A 19651-nucleotide genomic window follows, 5' to 3' on the forward strand; every position below is an offset into this window, starting at 1 on the left:
GAAGAATATAAGTCATCAGCATCAGCATCATCCCAGTTAAGCATGCTTATGACTGCAGACTCAAAAGTGCAAATGCTTTAGGCAGCAATCCTGTACCTTGGAGTAAGCCACATTGAACTCAGTGGGAGTCTAAATAGACGTGTATAGGACTACAGCTATAAATACTAGAGAGAGAGGTACATGAGAGAGAAGTCTATGGAATACACAGGAATTATTCTCTAATGCTATGGATTGTATTTCACAAAAATCTTCCTATGACACTTTTTGAGTGAGTAAACCTTATCTCTAAAAGCATCCCAATAATTCCAAAAAGAGGGAATATTTCATTAGTGATTTTTTTCGTTGTTCCACAAAATTCCATTCCCCCCTCATTGGCCTGTTTTGAGGGTTTTCCCTAGTTAGAGTTTGTTCCCCTAAAGTTGTTTCTCATACTGCTGCATGTGGGAATTCCTTTGAGCCTGTTAATACCTTCCACTATATGTGGATAGTGCAATTTTTAGTTAGAATTGTACTCCATTAAGGTTTTATTTGAATTGTTAAAAATATGTTGCTGTGCATTGAACAGATGTTGCTAATGTTGCTCCTAAACACAGATTGAGAAGACATTGGGTGCTGTTGGTGACTGTGTCCACTACACTGAAGAAGTGAAAGGCAATTTGGAAGAACTGATCACAAATTCAAAAGAAGCCCAGGCAGAGGTTGAGAAAATCTTACATGTTGAAAGCTTGTTACAGGCCCAGCAGCTCCTTCGATATCATCAGGTAGGACAACTTCCTAAGGTAAACCATTTATTTCTGTAGTCTATAGTAAGGAATTTACATGAATGTCTTTTTCTGCCAGCACTAATACCTAAGACTGTTGCAAAGTGTCTTTCCCCAATTTGCAGGGAGAATGAATTTTACCAGTTTTCCAGGGTAGGGTAAGGAGTGAAAATTTGCAAAAATGGAAAATAAAATAAAATAAAGGAGAGGGAGGAAGGCTGCATATTTTTTTAAAACATCTCATGTCGTGTGGCAAAACGTCTCCTTTCTATTTCCCCTTCCTTCCTTTTCTTTATTATATATAGTGTGTCCTTAGAGCATGCAACTGCCGCCATGTGGCTGGCTAGCTGGTTAGCTGCATAGTTATTACATCACTTTGTCCAACCGCATGAACATGGAAGGGGTGAAATTGGAAGGAGTCAATGCCAAGCTACACATAAGTTGTAAAAAGTACCTTTCCCTTCCTCAAAACTATTTTAATTTTTTGGCCCCACCCTGATTTGACAGTTCAACTTGGTATGGTAAATTAAGGTGTGCTAATAATTGTACATTTACATAACTTTTTAATGTAAACCAGGGGTGTCAAGCCTCAGGCCCATGTCTGGGGTACCAATTCCTCAGGTTCCCCAGGGATATGCCCCTTTTCCCAACCGCCAATTGTTTTGTGGTTTCCTGGCTTTTGCATGTTTTTCCCCATTCTAAACAGTTGAAATACCTCTCCTGGGGCTTAGTTACTGGGAGTAAAAGCTTTAAGCTACAATATGCCGGGATTTTTGATATTTTAGGTCTGCTGTTTTGCCTTCAGCTCTACCCACCACTGGAATGCAGTTTCTGAGAGTTAAAATTAAATTTAGCCGTCAGGCTGAAAGAGGTTCAGTATCCCTGGTGCAAACCTTTAGATCTATATTAGGAGATGGCAGACAGCGCATCAGAGACTCAGTGGGTTTGTTTAGTCAACACTCAGTTGTTGAGTGTGGGTTGTTTTTAAACTGTGGGTTCTTTGTTGAACTGTGGGCTACCATGTTATCTGAACTTGTCTTGTTAATCATGCAGTGTATCGCTTATTTATCTTGAACAAGCCACTTTGAGAAATTATGGTTTGTTGTTGGGTTGTTCAAAGTGGTTAATGAGCCATATTGCATGATTAATGAGCCACTCTGTGGAACACGTTAATCCATTGTTCAACAAACAGACCACAGTTCAACAACAACACACACTCAGCCACTGAGTGTGGGCTACTGTGTTGTGTGAACAGCCAGGCTATGGACTTTGCTAGACCAGGGGTTATCCTGGGCTGATACCTGGGATCACCCCTGTGCGTCCAGATGACGCACAGGGGATCCTGGGCTCAGGGAGGGATCATCCCTCCCTGGCCCCGGGATAAAGCCCTACACTTTGGGCGCGCTTTTTCTCGTGGCATGTTTCCGTGGCTTTTCCCAGCTCCACACGATTACTCACATGTAGCTGGGAACCGGAAGCCGCGCACGGGGCGCAGCGCCCCTCAGGAGCAATGCGCCCATCAGGGCTAGGGTGGGGGGATTGGGGAAATCAAGTTTAAAACAAAAAACAAACAAAAAACTTACCTTCCCACTCGTGCTCTCGTGCAGCAGGCCCTTTAAAAGTTTTTTAAAAAAATGGTGTGTGTGCGACGGCTCTCTTCTTGAGCTCATTGCAACTTGTGTGTAAACAAGGGTGAGATCTCACATTATTCATAATGCGAGGTCTCCCTCCTCTCCCTCAGATTTTCACTTAGGTCTAGCAAAGGCCTATGTCTTAATCAGTGAAAGACACAATAATCTTTTGACATACAACTCTTGAAGAGGCTTATTTTAGTTGAACGTCCATTTTTTTCCAATCTCAAGAAGAAGCAAGGTGTTTCCAAGTCCCATTTCACATATTACACAGGGCAAACCTGGATCTGTCACTGTCAGCTAATCCTCTCTCCTTGCCAACCTTTATGATTCTTGTCTTTGTTGCAATCATATTTTATATATTGCAGGGTGTCCTTAATATACTTTAGATGTGCACTGAACTTGTTCTGGGAAATTACAAGTATGGCATTTGCTATGTGAATTCTGCAGGTGTAGCTCATGCTTCTTGTAGCTTTTCTTCTTCCATTGTTGAGTAGCAGAGTCAATATTTCAAAGGAGCGCATCTATGTAATATAAAGAGAGACAAGGAGGCTGGTCCTTTGAAAAGTATTAGCTGAACTTTGGAATTCTTCCTTGGTACATGGAACCCTTTACTTAATACTTGGTCTTGAGAAACACGTAACACATTTGTGTATGCATACTTATGTGGTTATCTCTGTGGATAGGTAAACAAAATGTCTACACCTAATGCAGTCCTTTTAAACATTTGCTCCTAGCAAAAGGCAAAAAGGCTCCATGCAAAGAGGCAAGATGTGCAACAGCAAATTGCCCAAGGTAAGCAGCTACAGATTGAAGGTGGTCTGTCTCCCACTGTACAAGAAGACTTATGGAAGTTGGAGAGTACATTAGAAAACATGCAGCAATCTATGGATAAACGTGGAGATCAATTGCAGGTCAGTATTCTTCAGGTAACCCTGCAGAGAAACAAAACAGTCTCTCTTACTTTTTAAGTATTCTATATTAAGTTGTTCAGCTAGAACATCAGAAAAGCCATGCTGGGTCACAGCAAGGGTCCATCTAATCCAGCACTCTGTTCACACAGTGGCCAACCAGCGGTTGACCAGGAAAACACAAGCAGGGTATGAGTGCAACATCATCCTCACCCATGTTCCGTAGCAACTGGTGTATATAGGCATACTGACTCTGATACTGGAAGTAGAAGATAGCCATCAGGACTAGTAGCCTGCTCGTGTGCCACAGTCTAGCATCTGTGCATTTAGATGTATTTTTGTGGGGCAATGAAAACTGAAAATTGGCATGACTTTTTGACAATAACAAAAATGAAAGAAAAATGAAACAGCCAATATTATGAGGAAGGAAAGAAATCTGAAAATCCAGCTGATTTTAAAATGAATTAATTTACGAAAAGCACTGATAAAGGAGCATAATCAATATATTCTTTATGCATTTCTCTCTAGCCGAAGCAAAGAGAGATAAAGCAGCTAAAACATGGGAAATGATGGTTTTAAAATACAGCATTAAACATAACATTAAAAATAAAATACAGGGCGGTAAAAAAAATGTTTTTAAACCCCTGGGAGAATGAAATGGTTTTTGCCTGGCCCTGAAAAGTCAACAAAGTAGACAGCAGCTGGATTTTTCTAGGGAGGGCACCACAAAAAGGCTTTCTCAGATGTAGCCATCCACTATATTTCAATATGTGGGGAGAGCAGAGCAGGTCCTCCGATGCTGCTACAGGTACAGGCAGGAACATATGAAAAGACGCAGTCCTTCTGATACTGTGGCCTCAAGCTGTAAAGGGCTTTGCAGGTTGACACCAACACCTTGAATTAGACCTGGAAATGAACTGGGAGCCAGTATGTAGAATATATAGGAACTTTGCCTAAGTTTCAGTTCATGTAGAGTTCTAGAGCTTAGCAATTGCACAGCAACTTTGTTCTCACAGCTTCAGAAGTTACCTGCGTCAGTAACTCAGATACTGCAAGATTTCCTAGAATCCTATAAATATGACGTTGGGGTTTTTTGCACACCTCTGTGTGAGCTGTGATTAGTGTCTAAAAAAAGGTAGCATCTTCTGAGGCTGGTTGAAGCTTACTGATTTCACACATGCAGAATCTCATTTTACATTCCAAGTTAGAGAATAAGTCCTTGGGAAAAGGTTTGGTGAGTTCATGGGGGATTCCACATGTCGTACTGAGGGCGCTTCCATGCGCCCCCAAAGCGATCGTGTAGCGACCCGGCCGGCGAGGAGGTAGGTGGGTGGCGGCGGCAAGGATGCCTCTTCCTCGTCTCTTCTCCAGGCAAGCTACACCATCGCTTTGGGGGCGCACTGGGGGCGCATGGAAGCGCCCTCAGTACGACGTGTAGAACCCCCCTAGGATATATCTGAGCATTATGAGCTGGAAAATTTCTTATTTCAAAACAAGCATATCACTAGTTGTTATTACTAGTATTTCCAGGCAAATTGCTTTTGTTTTATTTCCCTTTTTGTCTTATAGATCACAGTAAACACATGGGAACAGTTTGAAAGGGACAAAGAAACAGTTGTAAAGTATCTTAGTCATGCAAGCTCTGCTCTGGAACGCATCTTAAGCTTTAGCAGCTTAGAAAGTTTGTCGTCAGAACTAGAGAAGACAAAAGTAAGTATGAGTACTTGTACCATTCTACAACATGTTTGATTCATTATTAGTTGTTTTGCTATTATATTAGGTCCTTGTATATTTCCTTTTTTTTTTAATCTGTTTACTTGCCTTGTTTGTTTTATCCTTATTTTTGCCTTAAACAACATGGTTGAAAAGGGGTGTAGTAAGTTTCAAAATAAATAAATAAAATTACAATAAGGCTACAATCCAGGCCAACTTGGCCACAGCTTCACTACATGGAGGATGTCCATAGTTTCAGTAGAGCCCTATTTTCCTCCATTCTTCCATTAGTGCATATAGACAGTGCAGCAGACCATTACAGAGAATGGAAAGTCTATGTGAAGTTTCCACATTGCCTTCTCTCTGTTTAGTTCAAGTTAGTCATGCACCAATGTGATGTGGGGGTGATAGGCTCTATGACTGCCTGTGGCAATCTTCAGCATGGTGGCTGCTGTATACAGAATGGGACTAGATCTTGCCCTAAGAATATTTATTTATCTATTTGATTTATATACTGCCCCATAGCCAAAGCTCTCTGGGCGGTTTACAACACTTAAAAATAGTAAACGTTATAAAGTATACAAGATTTTTAAAACCATCAGAAACATGAAACAACAGTATAAAAACAACAGTATCCATTTAAAAACAACAATTCTGGGGTCCATTAAAAACAAACTTAACGTTGTTTAATGCTGTTAAAATGTTAAAATGCCTGGGAGAAGAGAAAAATCTTGACCTGGCGCCGAAAAGATAACTACGTTGACGCCAGGCGAGACTCATCTGGGAGATCATTCCACAGTCGGGGGGCCACCACCGAGAAGGCCCTCTCCCTTGTTGCCATCCTCCGAGCTTCCCTCGGAGTAGGCACTCGGAGGAGGACCTTAGATGTTGAGCGCAGTGTATGGGTAGGTTCATGTCGGGAGAGGCGTTCCATCAGGTATTGTGGTCGCAAGCCATGTAGGGCTTTATAGGTTAAAACCAGCACCTTGAATTGGGCTTGGAAACGTATAGGCAGCCAATGCAAGCGGGCCAGAATCGGTGTTATATGCTCAAACCTCCCTGTTCCAGCTATCAATCTGGCCGCTGCATTTTGCACAAGCTGCAGCTTCCGAACCATCTTCAAAGGCTGCCCCATGTAGAGGGCATTGCAGTAATCTAATTTGGAGGTCACCAGAGTATGGACAACTGAAGCTAGGTTATCCCTGTCCAGATATGGGCATAGCTGGGCCACCATTTCATAAGAATATGAAAACAAGACTAAATAACACTATCATTTATTATTAATATTTTGCCATTAATGATGGAGATTTCTTCTTTTTACAAATGTATCAAGGAAATATGAATAATTAACAAAATGTTGCTGGGAATTGCATTCTTAACTGAACACCTCTTACAGGAACTTTCCAAGCAGACAGTAGCCATGGCTATGGAAGCTGAGAATCTTGTCAAGAAGTCTTTTGCAATACAGCTTGGTGAAAAGAGCAAACAAGCCCTTCAACAGCAAGCCAAGTCAATCCAGGAACAAGTTGAAAAAGTGGAAGCTACCCTTGAAGAAGAGTACGTTCTTAAAAAGTCATAGTATTTCCTCACTCTCATAAGAATGTACCCCTTTTTGTCCTACCAAAATGCAGTGTTTAGTCACAAAGACTTTGTAAACTCCAGTTTGTCATGGTATAGTAACTCATACACAAGAAACTACCATTATAATACTGAGAACTAAACAAAAAACAAAAAACTCCAAAGAAACTATGCTGATTAATAAATAAAAGAAATAGCAAACTTTCCAATCCCAAATGCATAGAAGAAGATCCTCATTCATTTAAGTGGGACTTACTTCTATATAAGTGCCGTTATAATTGCCATTTTAAGTTGCAATTATAAATCCAATTATGTGTGTTTAAGCCAATTAACCTTAATACAATGAAGCACTGTTAATTCGGCACAAAGCTGAAGTCATAGGAATAGACTTCAGTAATGCAAATAGTAACTTATTTGACTCAGGCTAGGATAAATGAATAGTGCCATATTCTAAAGTGCCTAGAGCATTCAGAAATATATACCCGCCTACATTTTGAAGTATTTTTCTTTTGTTTTTCCAGCTATGTGCACAAGAACATCAAATGTGCCTTTATCTCACAGAAATTATACCCCAGTTACCTTTTCCTGTTGTTGCTGCTAAGAATTATATGAACTTCCATACTTCCATTCCAATATGAAAGGAGACAGAGATTGTGTGTGTGTGTTTGGGGGTGGGGGGAATCTTGCACACACATGTTCAGTTTTGATTTGCAAAACATTATTAAGGGAGTGAGCTTTCAACTACCATCAAATGATCTGCTTATATGGTTTGCTCATGTGTTAGCTGCCACAAGGAGGCTACTTAAAATCACGTATTTATTTATTTATTTATTTATTGCATTTTTGTACTTGGCAGTTCACAAAAATTAAAACCATTCAAATTATAAAACAAACAGTATAAAAACATGATATAAAATACAATATAAAAGCACAACCAGGATAAAATCAGTAGTGGTGCAGAAATACAAATTTAAAATACAAATTCAAAACAGCAAAGTTGAAATTGAATTTATAGACTGTTAAAATGCTGAGAGAATAAAAAGGTCTTCACCTGGCATCTGAAAGAATATAGTGTAGGTGCCAGGCAAACCTCCTTAGGGAGCTCATTCCACAGCCGGGGTGCCACAGCAGAGAAGACCCTCCTCCTGGTAGCCATTTGCTTTACTTCCTTTGGCAGGGGCTCACCAAGAAGGACCCCTGAGGATGACCTTAGGGTCCAGGCAGGTACATATGGGAAGAGGTGTTCCTTCAGATAGCCTGGCTCCAAGCCGTTTAGGGCTTTAAATGTTAATCAGAACTTTAAATTAGGCCTGGACCTGGACTGGCAGCCAATGAAGTTGGAAAAGGACTGGCGTGATGTGGTCTTGTTGGCCAGTCCCTGTTAATAAACGTGCTGCCCTGTTGTGTACCAGTTGAAGTTTCTGGACCATTTTCAAAGTCTGCCCTACATATAACGCATTGCAGTAATCCAAACGAGAGGTTATGAGATCATGGATAACTGTAGCTAGGCTATCTCTGTCCAGATAAGGGCGCAGTTGGTATATCAGCCTAAGCTGATAAAAGGTGCTCTTTGCCACTGAGTTCACCTGTGCCTCAAGTGACAGTTCTGGATCCATATAGCAACTTTTACCATATACTGTATAAGGTGCTTTATAGTCTGGTCCATTTTCACAACACCTTCATGAGATAAATCTACTGATCATTTTACAAATGAGAACTTGAAGCTGAGAGTTCCTAACATGCTCAAGATAATCATTGATTCCATGTCTGAACAGGGATTTAAGCCACACCACCCCTGGTCTGAATCCAATGCTCTGTACTTTGGACCACAGTGCCTCTCAGAATGTGCTCAATGATACATGCACAAAGAAATAACTACTTCCCTTTTTATCATTTGGATTCTCATTACACCCATGTCTTTTAATCTTTGTTTCAAATATATATACAAAATTGAATTTGTTTATCTAGTTCATGGTTGATTTTTAACAACTTTACAGACCCTTTCTCCCTTAGTAGTAACCTGGAGAAAACAGTTTCACATGCTCTTTACTGTCTTGTGGATACCTTCATTCTTTCTATATGCTCCACTCTCTCTGCCCCAACTTTATGGGAAATACTACAGTTTTCTTGTGTGATTCTTGCTCCCCATTATGTAAGTTATTTAGCAGCCTTTTTCTTTTATAAGCAGGAACATTTTCTACAGAAGACTTCTAGTGGCTTTTAATTGCTTTCAGTGACATTATTTTTGCTTCTGAATTAATCAAGTGGCTGCACTGGACATATTTCTTTTCAGTGCATGTTTTGGATATATTCTTCCTTAGAAGTAATGTAATTTATTTGTTAACTCGTTACAGACAATCTTTTTTAAGTTGCACAATGCGCATGCATATTCATCTAATTGAATATCTCAAATATGTATTTGCACCAATGTATGGTTCACATGTATAGTTCCAAGTATGTATGGCTCCAAGTGCCCAGGCATTTTTATGGCCTCACAGATTTGGCCTGATCCGTGCAACTTGCCTCACTGCAGCTAAAAATGAAGTCCTTTACTAATTTCAATAGATTTTAGGCCACCACATGTAAGTATGTGTTAAGAAGCTTTTCATATTTGCAGCACACTTGTGACATGAACACAAGTATGTGAGGTTGTTCTTCAGAATGTATGCCACATATCTAGTGTGAGGGAGTGGTAATATTTTAACTATGGAGGACTAGAAGTTGAATAAAGGAAAAGATGTGGGATGGTCATGTAGTAAGAGCATGAAGGAGTTCTGTTGAGCAGTCAGATCTGTGCAGGACATGCTCTGTAGTGCTTTGTCATCTGAGAATCCACTAGATGTTGCTCATATGGTTTCAAGATTTTCTCCAAAGCTTTAAGATCCAGAAACTTGCATTTTTTAAAAGCTGAAGTTCTAAGGATGTCAATTAGATTTGAGATAGCTCTGTTGTTCAGCAGTAGTATACATGCACAGAATACATGTGCCACATGGATACCAAGGAATAGAGTAGATGGCTTTACTGACTGTACTTGGGACTACAGCACATTTCTTTTTCTGCACCTGAAATGGATTGTCATCAGTGCTCTAAACAACACTGGGTATACCCTCACTGCAGACAAAGCTTATTTATTTATTACATTTTTATACCACCCAATAGCCGAAGCTCTCTGGGCGGTTCACAACAATATGTTATACATGCAGATGTATGTATGTAATCAAAACCTCTGGTTTGCTTCTCTACATTTTGTCCCGGTGTTATGGTCACTGAGATATGGAAAGAGAGCAAGTCCCATCTTATCAAAGTCATTGTTAAAACTACAGTTGATCATAATGGCCCTGGACTTCATCCACAGTACACAAATTTAAAATTCTAACAATCTGTAATTAAAATTAAGCTATTAAGAACCGTTTCTTATGTTGCCTTAGCAGTGTGATAGCTGTGGCAGTGTGGCTTCTTCCCATGTTGCTCTAGTAATGTAAGTGTCTTTAAAAATCACATCTGAGAAGTTGATATGCTACTTCCCACACCTTTCCAGATGATGGAAGTAATCATGCAACTCCCACCCCACTGCGGTAATGTAAGGTCAGGCAGCTGAGGTGCTATAACTCTTGTAAAACCTGTGACCAGACTTTTGACAGGTTTCTTTAAAAAAAAAAAGGCTTCTCATTATGTAACCATTTTTGTTAAACCAGAGATATAAGAAAATGGGCACACTTACAAACTGTTTATTTTTTTATTTTTATTTTACTAAATATGGTTGATTTTAGTATTAAAACCATGGAAATGGTGAAAAACAAGTGGGATCAGTTTGGCAAAAATTTTGAAGCATTGTCCATCTGGATTACTGAAAAGGAAAAAGAGCTGGATACCTTGGATACGTCATCATCTTCCTTGGATGTGCAAATCAACCAAATTAAGGTGATTGGTTCACATTATATTTAGCATTAAAATACTGTTTTCTCTTTTCCCCACTAGAAAGATGCAACGGAGAGGAATTGGGCATCTAACTCATGTTTCACAGTTACAAGATGTAAAAAAACCCCACTATGTCACACTTTGAGACAAAAATATCAAGGTGCAGGTTTTGCAGGCATTTAAAATAAAATACATATGCTGATTTCTTTCTACTGTTAGAGTTGAATTTACACTCAAACCCTTCAGTGTATGTAATATATAAACAAAGCACAGCTTCAATGTATAAATATATTTTAATGAATACTCTTTACCTGCAAAATATCACCATGGTATGTTTTCACAGAGTGTAGAATGTTTTATATTGCAATATATATCACAGCTAGTGGCTAAAGTATTTTATTTCAGTATGGTAGGTAATTTATATATGATTTTTGTGTATCTTATTTCTTAAATAGTGTTGAAATAATAAAGGAACTACTGTGTTCAGTATCAGTAGCTAGACCTTTGTTACATACTCTGAGTTCTTTATGTCATATACTAGATTCTATTTTTCCCCTGGTGCATTAATAAAATCTCAGATGCACATAATACAGCAAAGTGTCTTGAATATGAAGAAGAAATGTCACCCACATCATGAAAGTATTATTTCTATCTCATTTTGTTTTAAATGCACATGCACACACACGTCCTTGGCCTCATTCTAGAGTCCTCATGAAAGCTGTGTAAATATTATGTCCCTGGAACTACTCCACTGCTAGTACTGAAAACACTGATAATCTTTTAGTAGAGACGGAGGCTCCTGGTTTAAAAATAAATAAATAAACACACCTTTTCATCAAGAACTGACAGGTGATATAAGAATGAACAGTGAAGCATGGCAATGCAAGATGACCACTTCTGCATCATTGGGGGCTGGATCTGGAAGCTTTCCTCACTGCAGTGTGCCTTGAAACATATAGGGTATCAAATACACTGTTCTTGCTGTAATTTACAACTAAATCACAGAATTCTGACAAACATTTTCATCTTATAAGATATCATCAAACTAAAACTGGGGAAATTTATTTAAACAGAGAACGATGAATATGTAAAATTGAACAAGAAAACTTTTGCAGAAATAATGTATTGCTGTTTCCCTGGGACACATTCCTGAAATGGGGGAGCGTATGACAGTTTACTAGATTTAGTCAACTGAAGCTTAGTACGGTATGCCTAGTTTGTTACTCATGAATTGTTTCCAGACAAGCAAACTACAGGTTGTTTCCCCTATTTTTGATTTGTTTCTCTTCCAGCCATTTTGACAGCCTTCAGAGCAGTTTCATTTTTAGGCTGCTGTTGTAGGACAACTTTGTTCCAAGGCAGCAGTGCAAACAAGCCAGGGATAAGCCATAGTTCTGGGTTCAGACATCACAATAAGGCAAGCTTTAAACAAGCCAGACTTCATAAGCCACAACCGAAGTATACATCTTATTTGTGATTAACAAACCATGACATGTTTGCAGGGATGGGTTCAGGCAGCAACAAGCCTAATTCAATAAAACCATGGCTTAGCACAGTCTCCCCCAACCTGGACCTCTGCAGATATTTTGGATCGCAGCCACCATGATTCCCAGCCAGCATTGTCATTATGGGAATTGTGTGAGTTGCAGTCCAGTACATCTGGGAGAGGGGCAGGTTGGGGAAGGCTGGCTTACCATGCAGTGTGAAGCATGCCCATTGATAATACATTTGGGAAGGCAAATACTTAAAGCATCCTTGCATAATAAAGTGACTCCATTTGATCATCCTTCTAGCTGTAGGAGTATTTGATTTTGAGATAAATATTGGTTATACACAAGGGGATAAATAGCCAACTGGAGAGCCACAAAGCAAATTCATTTGAACTACAGCATTACCAACATTAGACAACGTAGGTGATAACCTTGCCAACAGTTTTGAATGAAAGAAAACTAAAACTGTTTCCATAGGTTGTGTGGAGGGTGTGTGTGTGTGTGTGTAAAATGTATATTGTTTGGGGTTTGTATATACTACAGCCACGTCTGAGCATATATGCTTCATGATTCTGAGCCCCTTACTGCTAGGTGACAACTTAATTGTAGAGATTAAACATCTGTGAAGTTATTTGTAGAACCAAAAAAAACCCACCACTTCTAGCTCTGGACCATTTTATATAATAGCATGATTTCTGAGAGTACACAAGAAGGCTGTCACTGAGTGAAGTTAAAGCACATGTTCCCACGCAACTATCCCTCTCCACTTATTGTACCATCCTTTTTCTCTGCTATTAATAGTAGTAAAGGTAGCTTCTCATGAGATACTTAAGTATACAAATTGTGACAATTCTGAAAGACAAGTGTAGTTCAAATGCAGCTTTTTTCCCTTTACAATATGTGCATACCAGAAGCAGGAAAGGATCACCTTTCTTGCTTCAGTATATTTATTTATTTATTTATTTATTTATTTATTTATTTATTTATTTTATTACATTTTTAATGTATTAAAATGTATTTTAAAGGGAAAAAATATAGTGTGTGTGTGTGTGTTCTGTTATGTATAATATAATGTTATCAAATTAAATAATATAGTATAAACAATACAATATATTGTAATATATAATACATTGTGGTTCACTACATTATATTATTTAATATATATATATATTTACATTTTATAATGAAATCAAATTAATTTTAAATAGAAAGGCTTGGATCCTAAGATGCTTCTTAGTTTACATAAGGAGGGGGTGATTTCCGCCAACACTCCCCTCCATCTGCAGCCCTCCCACACACCATTTCTAAGGGTCATCCATCCCTCAGGAGCATTGGGAGGAGGCATAGGGGGTGCAGAGGGAAGGGGAATGGAATATAGTACTGTTCCATGAACGTTAACTCTGTTCCATCAATGGAAAGAAATTTAAGATTCAAGTCATACTGTTCATTATATTTTTCAAAGTCCCCTGATGAAGAAAGTTTCCTTTCAAGATATCTTGTACCTTAACACTAATTCATGGAGTCTCTTTAGTAGTTCTGTAGTCAATCATATTTTGGACTTATAGCAGAATGACATTTTTATAAATCCCTTCTTTGTTTACTGATTGTCTTTCCCTTTTGTTTTATACCATTTTAATTATTATGGCTTCCTCCAAATAATCCTGGGAATTGTAATTTGGGGCCATGCAGGGAATTCTGTTAGAGATTGCTAGTCCTATTCACAGAACTACAGTATTCTAGGTAGAGGCAATTCTCGTTAGACCAATTAAATCTGTAGTGTAGTCTAGATATGACCTCTAGTTGCCCTACACATTTTCTTAACTCCAGTGTAATCTCTGCACCCCTTTGGAGAAAGAGCTGTAGAAGCACATGTTTTGTATGCAAATGGTCACAGTTTCAACCCTCTAGTATCTTCTGCCAGGGTTGGGATAGACTCCTGTCTGGAACCCTGGAGAACCACTGCCAGTCACAGACCTACACCACAGATGGACGACCGGCCTGACCTGGCATAGGGCAGTTTCTTAAATCCCTAATGATTAATTTACTGTAATAACCTAGGATTAAGGGTGCTTCTAGATGATAGGGTCCTATCACTTCACAGTCAGCCAGCATTGTGCAACTATTCTGTCTTTTTTCTCCTTAAAACACTGAAGAAGTTGTGGGAAAACATGGGCGTTACAAGTGGAAGATGATGTCTGGACCCTTAGTAAAATTCCATGAAGTAGGATGATAGTATAGCAAAACCTTATTTGGAAGCACCCTGAAAATCTCTGAATGGATAAATATCCATATCTACATATCGGTTTGAAGAAATCATAATGCATCTTTCTTTCTTTTTTACTGTGCAATTTCTGATTTTGTTACTGCTAACATCAAGGATAGGTTATCTGAATTGTTTTTCAAATGTTAAACATAACCACTAGGCTAAATAAAACAAATGGGTAATTTCACTTTTGGCCTGGGGCTAAATACCAATAAACGTTTATACACACTTTAGTCTGGATGTCCATATCAACCAGCAGAGTAGCCAATAGTAATCACAAAGCTCATTGGTAGACTGCAGTTCAAAAGAATTCTGATGTCAGCAATCTGCCTACACTCCCCCCTAACTGATGCATGTTAGAACACTAGTGTGGGAGTAAAATTACATAATCCGTACCTGCTTTATACAAAAATAATATACTCTGGCTACATTAGTAAAAATCAGTGCTTTTCCTCCAGTATGTGGAAATAGTACTGAATGATAAGCAACAATAGTCTATTCAAAATATAATTAATTGGAAATGCATATTACAAACAGAAACAGTAGGATTGTAGGATTACCCTTGTCATTTTTCTCACCTATAAGTGGGAAGAGAGAGATCTGTTGCAGGAAAAATAGTAAAAGTCCATTGCTGATTTATCATCAGTAGCATACTAAAACCTTAATAGTTAAATAGTTAATGAGAATGCAGTACTGTGATATATGTATGACAAACGTTGTGAGTATTTGCAGTGGTGTGTAGCCCGATCTTCATAGAAAGCTATTGCATATGTGAACGGTTCAGTACCAGTTTGTGATTGCCATTTGCAGCTGAAGCTTCTTTAGTATAATGTGTGCAATGGTCCATATCAGGAACACATCATATAGTTTTTTTAATGTACAAATTGATTTACATTTTAGGTAATTATTAAAGACATAGATGGTAAGGAAAATGAAATCCCAAGCCTAGAAGAGGAAGCTCAGTCATTTTCTCAGTATCTTACTTCTGGAGAATCAGCCCATATTAAAACCAAGTTGACACAGATCAGAAGGTACAGAGAAGAACTCCAAGATCGTGCACAGCATCTGGAAGGAGTAATCAGAGGAAAGGCGTCAGTCCAGCAAAAATTTGATGAAAACTTCTCAAAGGTAGACAATGTAAACTTCTTCTAGGCTATACAAAAGAGAGTGACAATTAGGTGCATAGCTAGAGGAAGCAGGAAAGGTGCATTTAAAGAACTGGGTGAAATTTACTTTTTCTTAGCACAATGAGTTTCAGTCTTCTATGGGTAAAATTATGCTAAAACTAATCTAAAATATGGTAAAATAGATGAGTCTGACACTAGAACAGGAAGTGTCACTGGTTGCATTCCAATGTCATAATAAATATTTCACTTCCATTTTTTATTAATCTCAGTTTAGCACTACATCTGAACCCTCTTATCTATAGTTAATTTGACCTTTGTTTTGTTCAAACAAGCCAGTTTCATAACCCATGCTTTTAAGTTGGCTTGTTTAAAACAAAACATAGTTAATATTAAGCACAGTTTGTTGACCTGAAACAAAATGGCAAGGCATAGTTAATTCTCCATGTTGGAGGAGGAGAGGATGGGGGAGTGGGGTTGCCCAAGGCTTGGTGCAGCTCATTCCTGTCAAAATGAACCATGCTTTATTGTGACATCCAAACTCAGCCACTAAGTCCTTACAATATCCATTCCAGTTCAGGCTAATGTGTCAGTAAGGCTTATCAGGAGATTTCCCATTCAATTTAGTAAGATCTGATGATATAAAATGCACAGAAGTGTATATATTTGTAATCTTAGTATAAGATGGTGTAATATTACTTCTAGTAAGTGGCATGGTGATCCTGTTAGGGTTGAGAAAATATTTATTCCGTATATGATTAGAATTATTTTAAATATCAGTCACTGAGTCCTCAGACTAAAGAAAAAAGAATGAATTGCAGTATAGTAACCTGTTTTAGGCCCACAGGAATACCAACAAGCTACAAAACAGCTGTTCCCTCAAACCATATGGATTTTATGAGATGCTTCATTTTGTAAGATGTATTTTGAAAATGTAGAACAAATAATTAACTTGGGTGATAAAAAGCCTTCAGTGTAACCTCTTTTAAGCATTGGTGCTTTTTCTTCTTTTCACTGGTTTAGGTCCAACAGGACCTTGGCAAATATGAAGCCAAACTGGCAGAGCCTGATTCTTCATGCTCTTCATCAGCAGAAACTTACAAGGCCCTCCAAGATCTCATGGTAAAAAATGTCATAGACGTTTGCCACTTTCACATGCCTAACATGTTAAAGGCATTTATACTATACTGATTAAAACTATGGCCAGAATTCACCAATTGAAGAATTATACCTGAAGACTTTCCCTTCTGCAATCAGCAATCTGCCTTTTGTGGGGCAAGAGAGAAGCTTTATTTGCTTTAGCAAGTGGAGGAATGGGTGAATGGCAGAACTCACAAAAGTAGATGGGGGAGAGTCCAAGGCAGGATCTACACTACTGCTTTAAAGTGCTCTATAACAGTTTTGACAACTGTTGGGGCCCAGGACACACTCCATATACAGTTGTCAAAACTGTTGCTGTTTATTCGTTCAGTCGTTTCCGACTCTTCGTGACTTCATGGACCAGCCCACGCCAGAGCTTTCTGTCGGCCGTTGCCACCCCTAGCTCCCCCAAGGTCAAGTCTGTCACTTCCAGAATATCATCCATCCATCTTGCCCTTGGTCGGCCCCTCTTCCTTTTGCCTTCCACTTTCCCTAGCATCAGCCTCTTCTCCAGGGTATCCTGTCTGTTTAAAGCAGTAGTGTAGATCTGGCCCTAGCTAAAGAAATAATTATCCAGATTGCAACCCTAGTATCATGAGACAGCCTTAAGAAATCTCCCTCAAAAAGCCTTCAATGTTGCATTGTGGGTGCTCCCCCCCTCCTTACAGGTAAAACAAAACATGGCAGCAGTTGCCTCAAGAAAGGTGTACAAGCCCACCATGTGGCGTGGTGGATGTCATTAAACATTGTGTTCCACAATGTCATGCTACAGTTGAAAAAGTCTGGGTCCTCTACAAGTTTCAGTTTGACTGGAACAGGACATGCTCTAGATAAGGTTGTATCTCCTCTGAAATTGCTACACTTGACCATGGGTCAAACCAGGGTGGAGAGTGTATGGGAATTGCATGGGAATTGTGATCCAACAACATCTGGAGGGCCACACACATTCCTCACCAATGGATTAATTAAAGCCATGGCACAATTGATAATGCAATTTCCCCCCCCCCTACATTTAAGGCATTACTGTTAAGATATAAAGCCCCCAACAACTTGGGACTGGGTTAGGGATTGTGTCACCCCTTACATCCCTGCTTGATCTCTGCAATCATCCAAGGGAGCCCTTCTGATGGTGCCAATGCTCCTGAGGTTTGCCTGAAGAGAATTTGTGTAGAGCATTCAGTGTTGCAACAGCCACCCTCTGGAATGCTTTACCAATTGAGGTTAGACAGGCTTCCATAGTTCTGACATTTAGATGTCTTCTCAAGATCTATCTCCCTGAAGTGTGACCCAGCCAGCTATCATTTGTAACGTACAGTGGAGTGTGAGCATTAATACTGATTAACTTTTTCTTGTGTTCTTTTCATGTTATATTTTATGTTCATTTATGTTCACCACTTTGATACCTCTGTAGAAGGTGCTATATAAATCTGAATAGTAAATAAATATACACAGGACAATATGAAGCCCATGAGTTTGGGATGGTAATTATCTTCTGTTATATTGCTTCAAATTAAACAGGATCTCTCTCATGTTCTGGAAAAAATGAACCAAACACTGGCTTCTCTGTCATCTAATTCTCGCAAGATCACAAACAAAGAGAAAGCGGTCCAGGATGTTTTAATGCTTCAGCAAAGACATGAAAATGCTATGAGACAAGCTAAAGTTAGACAAGCCTCGCTAGAGACTCATCTAGCACAGTGGCAAAGGTGAGAAAGGCACTGTGTTCTATTGAGCTAGAAAAATATCTGCAGATATCTCCCAACTTTGATTTTGATGGCCTCTTTTGGGTATTCCATTAGACTGGAGAAGGATCTATCTACCTTCTTGACCTGGTTGGAGAGGTGTGAAGCTGCAGCCAGACCTTCGGAACATCACATTTCTGCTGACAGAGTCAAACTAGAAAGTGAACTACAACAAGCCCAAGTAAGTTTTATGGATTGGCAACAAAAATGTTTTCCTATTTTTATAGTGTTTCTGTAATCTACAAGATTTTCCAGAACCACCAACACAACGTCCTCCAAATAGGTTTGGTTCTAAGCTATAGATATGGTGTTTCCCATGTTACAGCAGTTACACTAATATAGGTGCTGTTGTTTCTCAGGATTTGCAAGCTGATGTTGCATCCCACCATCCTCTGTATAGCAGCCTATTGCAGTTAAATGAGTCACTATTTAAAATAAGTTCCAGTGAAAGCGTGAAGACAATTAAAAAGGACTTGGAAGAACTAGACAGAAGATGGAAAATTCTACCACAGACAGTTAGCAAAAGGTTTGTGTTTCTGTTTAACTAACAGCATTTAACTGGCACAGAGATGCCGATTACAGGCCAAATGCAGAATCCCACAAATTCACCATATTTTTCATTATATATCCAATAGAAACTGAGCCATGTTGGTTCCGTGGAGAGTTCGTGGGTGGCAACAGTTTTAACGCTCTGTTTCCTTCTATGGACTTAAGGCAAAACCCACTGAACATCCTGTTATTATAGTGTGGGCCCTGCAGAACCGCAGGCCTGCCAAGGGTCCTGAAATCGCCCATGCCCCTTTTCCCCCCCAACCACCAACTATTTGGTGGTTTCTTGCCTTTTGTGCAGTTTTCCCCCTCCTATTCTAAATTACTGAAATGCTTCTCCTGTGGGAAGTAAGAGGCTTAAGCTATAATACACTTGTATTTGGGGTATTTTTGGACTTACTTATACTGCCTTTGCCCCCACCCACCAGAGCAATGTGGCCCCTGAGAAATTCTCCAAAATGGAATTTGGTCCTCCGGCTGAAAGAGGTCCTGAAACTGGAGGTGTTTTTTTTAAAATAAATAAAAAATAAACATTACCAAACAGTGCAGGGCAAACATGTAAATGCCATATATCAGTTAACTTCAATGTCTTCTAGGATAAGTTTCCTCCAATCTGTGGTTGCTGAACATAGGCAATATGAGGAGTTACTCCTCAGCTTTTCTGACTGGATTAAGCAATTCCTTGGTAAATTACATGCTACATCGGAGATAAATACATCTGATCAACAGCCTGCTGTATGCCACAACAAGGTAAAATATTATGTTTAATCAGTAACAGTCTGAACAAAAAGCATTTTATCAATAATACCTTCACAAACTGATTATATGTTT

The 19651-nt window shown here is 39.1% G+C and overlaps 1 protein-coding gene across 1 annotated transcript in view; it reads left to right on the plus strand.

Moving 5' to 3' along the window:
• The window catches only part of SYNE1 (spectrin repeat containing nuclear envelope protein 1), a 356826-nt gene that overhangs the window by 108026 nt on the left and 229149 nt on the right, over nucleotides 1-19651 (plus strand). Inside the window, exons 28-38 of the mRNA XM_063124531.1 lie at nucleotides 594-761; nucleotides 3130-3306; nucleotides 4873-5013; nucleotides 6413-6573; nucleotides 10365-10515; nucleotides 15166-15393; nucleotides 16413-16511; nucleotides 18048-18235; nucleotides 18329-18452; nucleotides 18631-18797; nucleotides 19417-19570. Of these exons, the coding sequence (XP_062980601.1) occupies nucleotides 594-761; nucleotides 3130-3306; nucleotides 4873-5013; nucleotides 6413-6573; nucleotides 10365-10515; nucleotides 15166-15393; nucleotides 16413-16511; nucleotides 18048-18235; nucleotides 18329-18452; nucleotides 18631-18797; nucleotides 19417-19570 (1758 nt within the window). The remainder of the gene's footprint in view (nucleotides 1-593; nucleotides 762-3129; nucleotides 3307-4872; nucleotides 5014-6412; nucleotides 6574-10364; nucleotides 10516-15165; nucleotides 15394-16412; nucleotides 16512-18047; nucleotides 18236-18328; nucleotides 18453-18630; nucleotides 18798-19416; nucleotides 19571-19651) is intronic.

Source organism: Elgaria multicarinata, chromosome 4 (genome assembly GCF_023053635.1).
Source record: "Elgaria multicarinata webbii isolate HBS135686 ecotype San Diego chromosome 4, rElgMul1.1.pri, whole genome shotgun sequence".
In the NCBI taxonomy this organism is placed as follows: domain Eukaryota; kingdom Metazoa; phylum Chordata; class Lepidosauria; order Squamata; family Anguidae; genus Elgaria; species Elgaria multicarinata.